Below are 5,304 nucleotides of genomic sequence, written 5' to 3' on the forward strand. Positions count from 1 at the left end.
ACGATCAGCATTTCCTGAAACTGGCTCATCTCTGTGCTTGCGATGCTTCTCTCTGTCTGGCTTTAACTTCCCTTTGCCAGTCCTTATGCCACTTGCTTTTGCTTCCATGGACCTCCAGCCACTTGCGTCTCTTTTCTACCTATGAAGCCATTGCCAGTGGCAAGAAAACTGCCCCAAAAATGGATGCAGTTTTGGCTTCTAGCTCTTAAATCTGCCCAGCAAGTCACCCCCTCAAAGGACCCTGGTGGCTTATTCATTCCCTAGTTCATTTGTGTAAAATACTGGATGACTTTGTTCAGATTTAATATTATTATTATTATTATTACTGTTATTATTATTATTATTATTATTTTGGTAAACAGTCTCCCAAAGAGTTTCAGTGAAAAAATTAAAAACCCTCTCACCTCTCACTCCCCTCCCTTTTATTCCCCCAAATTAAAAAGCAGTACGTTAATGTTGCATGGTATTTCAAGTGTTGTTCTTGTGCAACTGAACCCGACCGCCTGTTGGAAGGAGCAATTTGGTTGCTGTTGTTGCTGCTCAGTTAAAAATGAAAGGAAAAAAAGTAAAAGAGAAAGATTTGTTTCCTGATAATTCCTCTTTTTGGATCTCGGGCCCAAGAAAACGCTTTCCCTGCAACGAGAGCAAAGCCCCATGGGGGCACATGGGGCGAGCGTCTTCCCGCACCCCACTGACCTTCCTCTTGTCATCCATCCACCCATCCATCCACCCATCCATCCATCCATCCATCATCCGTCAATCTCTCCATCCATCCATCCATCATCCGTCCATCTCTCCATCCATTATCCACCCATTATCCACCCATCCATTATCTATCCATCCATCCTCCCAGAGCCATCGGCCCCACCGCGGGCACCGGGCGCGGGAGCTGCGCCGTGGCCCTGCCGCCGTCCCCTCCTGCAGACCGCTCAGTGGTTATTGCGATGAAACTGAACACTATGAACGATACTAATTTCTCAAGCATTCCTATGGCACTTGCATTGTTCTGCATAATTGGAGCGGGTTTTAGGGGAAGAGATTAGAGGAGGAAAAAAAATACCCTCGGAAAAGTCAATGGAAGGACCAAGAGTCATATTTCCGACTCCCTCCTGTACGACCGCTGATCCAACGCTATTGTGGCTTGCAGCCTGTCGAACTCGTGCCTGTTGTCTGGGCTCAGTTCCTCCAAACCCCGGCTGTCATCGTCTTCCTCTTCCTCGTCGCGGCTCATGAAGGCCAGCTCGTTCTCGTAGCAGAAGGAGTTGGTGCTGGACAGCAGGAATTTGTTCTCCACCAAGTCCTTGGCGCTGCAGCGGGGGGTGGACGGGACCTCGTAGGTTTTGTGGAAGTGGGAATAGTCTACTTTGTACTGGTTTTTCTCCTCGAACAAGACTGGCTCGAAGCGGTGGCCCCAGAGGATCTCGCTGGCCAGGTAGGAGCTCCGAGCTTGCGTTGTCATAGCGGTGGCTTCCACCATGCCTTCCAGAATGACCACGATCTCAAAGTCGTCCGTCTCCAAGTCCTGCCGGCTGATCCCGAACAAGGGGCTGTCTTCGTTGATCTCGTGGAGAATGGTGATGGGAGACACCAAGAAGATACGGTCCAAGCCTTTATCAAACCCCACGTCGATGTCTATTTGGTCAAGTGGTATGTACTCCCCTTCCTCTGTGATCCTGGGCTTAATTAGCTGAGCTCGTACGTGGGCTTCTACTATGTGGCTTTTCCGGAGGTTCCCAACTCTCCACATGAGGCAGAGTTTTCCATCTCTCATTGCCACTACCGCGTTATGGCTGAAAAGCAAAGTCTGGGCCCGTTTTTTGGGCCTGGCCATCTTTGCCATTATTGCACCAATCATGAAAGAGTCAATTATACACCCCACGATGGACTGAACCACCACCATGAAGACCGCGAGCGGGCACTCCTCCGTCACGCAGCGGAAGCCATAACCAATAGTCGTTTGGGTCTCGATGGAGAACAGAAAAGCAGCCACAAAGCCATTGACCTGCAGAACGCAAGGCTTGAAGGTATCGTCTCCAACTGGGTTTTCCAGGTCTCCATGAATGAGTGCAATTAGCCAGAAAATCAGCCCAAACAACAACCAGGACACTAGAAACGCCAAGGAAAAGAGCAAGAGCATATACCTCCAGCGGATGTCAACGCACGTGGTAAACATGTCCGCAATGTACCTCTGAGGCTTGTCATCCATGTTGGTGAACTCCACGTTGCACTGACCGTTCTTCTTTACAAACCTGTTCCTGCATTTCCTCCTGGTGTGGATTTTCCCATTGCCAAAGCCGTTGATGCCTGGCATGGTGGTCAACCTCAGCCCGTCTTCCTCGGAGGACACGATGCTGTAAGGGTTGACTCTGCCGGCAGTCATCCCTGAGCCAAGCCCACAGTGAAGGCGAAGGGTCCTGCGACACCCAGCGTCCCCCTGGCCCACCCCTGCCCACCCCCCAAGTTCTGTTGCAGTGGAAGAGGAGTCCCAAGCTTCCACGTCTTGGCTGCCACGTCACCACGCTGATCCCGTGAGAGGCTCTGCAAGGAGAAAACAAGGACACGTCTCTTACTTCTCATGCCAAAGGTACCCAAAGGGGTGTTTGGCCATGGGTCTGATGGGGTGGGTGGCTGCTGGGTGAGGACCCCCCTCCCGATGCATTAACCCTCCTTATGCCTAGGCATAAGAGGAAGAAGAAGGCCTTAAAACTCATCCTTTCATACTACAGTGTGAGTGAGCGAACCTTGCTGGGGAGATGGAGCATTTGTGGGAGCCTCAACGACAGCAGCGGATGAAAAGCCTTGGGTAGCACTGGAATCTCTTCCCCTTCGCTTTTCTCATGAACTCCGCTGTCAGAGCAGGGTCAGGCTGCTGGAGAGGAAAGCGGAGAGGCCAAGATGTTCTCCTCAGCAGATATCTCCTTAGAGATATCAATAAAGGTACTCCTGAAAGCAGCTCCATCAGTTCACATTGCCCGTGCCAGATGGACCGCTGCCCAGCACATTGCAGCAGCGGCCGCCCGACCTCCTGAGCACCAGCTCTTCTGGGGTCAAGGGAAAGCTCAGGGAGATGTGGATTTAACCTCCATCTCCCAGCCCAGGGATGGGAGAGGACACGGTCAACGTGCAGCGGGTTGGAGAAGGCCCCGCGAAGGCACTCGCTTGGGGCAGAGGAGCAACTTTCCCAACGCATCCATTGGGACACGGAGCCATCTACGGTCACAGATGGGTTTTGTTGGCCAAAACTGATGAAGGGACAACTGCCACTGGGGAATGGGGAGCTGTTTTGATCCTTTTTAGAGGGCTCAGCTGCAGGGTCAGGGACCTACACACGGCTTTGCCTGGGAAAGGGGTGGCATGGATATAGGACAGGCAGCCCGAGCCGGGATGGTGGGGAAACCCAGTGGCACCCTGCAGAGGGGACCCCATTCCCTCTGCAATGGCGTGTGTGGCTGAATCAGGCAGTGAACAGCATTGTAGAAGCCACATAAAGCACCCTATAGAGATGGCACTGCAGGAACGTTCCCCAAATCCACCCCTGCTGCAGCTCATCCTGTTATGTGATGTGACATGGGATGTGTCAGGAGCAATGGAACCACCTTGCTGGCAATGAGACCTGCGTGGAGGAGCAGTGTGGTGGCGAATGGGTGCAGAGCCCCATGTAACACCCCATTCCCCAGCCTGGCTCATGCCTGGGGGCACAGCCGATCCCGCCGGGCTGTACACGCTGTGTCGGATCCACTGGCATCGGATCGATGCAGTCGATTCCTGCAATCAGCCCGAGTGCTTGGAGCTATGCTGGGACAAGAACACCCTTTCCATTACACCATTACATGATGGCCAGCACCAGGGAGCATTGCCAGGCACAGCCTGCCCGGGGCTGCATCAGCCTGACTAGCAATGATACCCTGGGTTGCCTTCTTACTGAAGATCTCCCCAAATCCAGCCTGGGATTTGGGAATCCCAGCACCACAAGCAGAGCACTGACAGCCTGCCCAAACCTCCCAGGTCCTGATCCACCAAACAGCACCTTTCCTCCAGCACAACCATGTGTTATCCCCAAGCACCGCTGTCATTCATGGTGTGTCAGCAGACCAAGGGATTGCTCACACCGACACAAGATCCTGTCCCTCCTTCCAGACATTTGGAGCAGCAAAATAGGCACGAACATTAATATTAACTTTGAATATTTCCAACTTGGAAGTCAAATGGGTCCGAAGCAGCCGTGCAGAGCTGATGTGTCAGGATGGCTGTGGGCTCACACTGCCAAATCCATGCTGCTCACCCATCCCCAGTATCCCTGCTGACCGCACCAGCTCCATTCATTCATCTCCCTTTTCCTTTGTCAATGAGAGCTGGGCGTGCGGAGCCGGAGGAGGCTGTTTCTCCATCACCCCTCTGGATGTCCCCGGGGGGGGGAACAGGCCCCGAGCTTTTGCCACGGGGTGAATTTGCTGTTGGGCTTTTACTGAAGTCCTGGTACATTGGAGAAGGGAGCGAACTGCAGAGAGCGCCCGGTGACCTGCGCAGGATTAGCTGGGGCTGGATTAACTGTGCTGGCAGGGGGACAGGCAGGGCACTGCGGAGGCAGCAGCGCTGCCTTCACCTGGGGGACAGCCCCAGGGACCCCCGGGCTCCCCAGTCACCGCTGCCCTCTGTCTTCCCCCTTTCCCCCTTCCCTCCTTCCATCCCTCCTGTCTTCCCTTCGCTCTTCCTTCTTCCTGCTCTTTTATTTTTATTTTTTCTGGGTTTGTTTTCCTTCTTTTTCTCTTTTTTCTTTTTGTTTTCTTTTTTCTTCCCTTCTTTCTTTTTCCCCTTCCCTAGTACTTTCTCTTTCCCTTTCTCTTCCCTTTTCCCTTTCCCTTTCCTTTTCCTTTTCCCTTTCCCTTTCCTTTCCCCTTTCTCTTCCCTTTTCCTTTCCCTTTCCCTCTCTTTCCCTTTCCTTTTCCCTTTCCTTCTCCCTTTTTCTTTCCCTTTCCCTTTCCTTTCCCTTTCCCTTTCTCTTTCCCTTTCCTTTTCCCTTTTTCTTTCCCTTTCCATTTCCCTTTCCATTTGTTTCCCTTTCTCCTTCAGTTTTCCTTTTTACTTTCTTTCTTCCTTTTCCCTTTCTCTTTTTTTCTCTTTCTCTCTTCCTCTTTTTCTTCCATTCTTCCTTTCTCTCACTTTTATACTCCTTCCTTCCTTCCTTCCTTCCTTCCTTCCTTCCTTCCTTCCTTCCTTCCTTCCTTCCTTCCTTCCTTCCTTCCTTCCTCCTTCCTTCTTTCCGCCCCACCCGAGCACCCCAGAACCAGGGAACCCTCTGCTGCA

At 52.2% G+C, this 5,304-nt stretch overlaps 1 protein-coding gene across 1 annotated transcript; it reads right to left on the minus strand.

Annotated features, from left to right (window-relative positions):
- Positions 1-407: 407 nt before the first annotated feature.
- LOC136016890 (ATP-sensitive inward rectifier potassium channel 12) lies at positions 408-2,380 on the minus strand. Its single transcript, XM_065684604.1, has one exon. The coding sequence runs from the start codon at positions 2,378-2,380 to the stop codon at positions 1,091-1,093; it is 1,290 nt and encodes a 429-aa protein (XP_065540676.1). The 3' UTR covers positions 408-1,090.
- Positions 2,381-5,304: the final 2,924 nt, after the last annotated feature.

The sequence above is a fragment of the Lathamus discolor genome, chromosome 6 (assembly GCF_037157495.1).
Source record: "Lathamus discolor isolate bLatDis1 chromosome 6, bLatDis1.hap1, whole genome shotgun sequence".
NCBI lineage: Eukaryota > Metazoa > Chordata > Aves > Psittaciformes > Psittacidae > Lathamus > Lathamus discolor.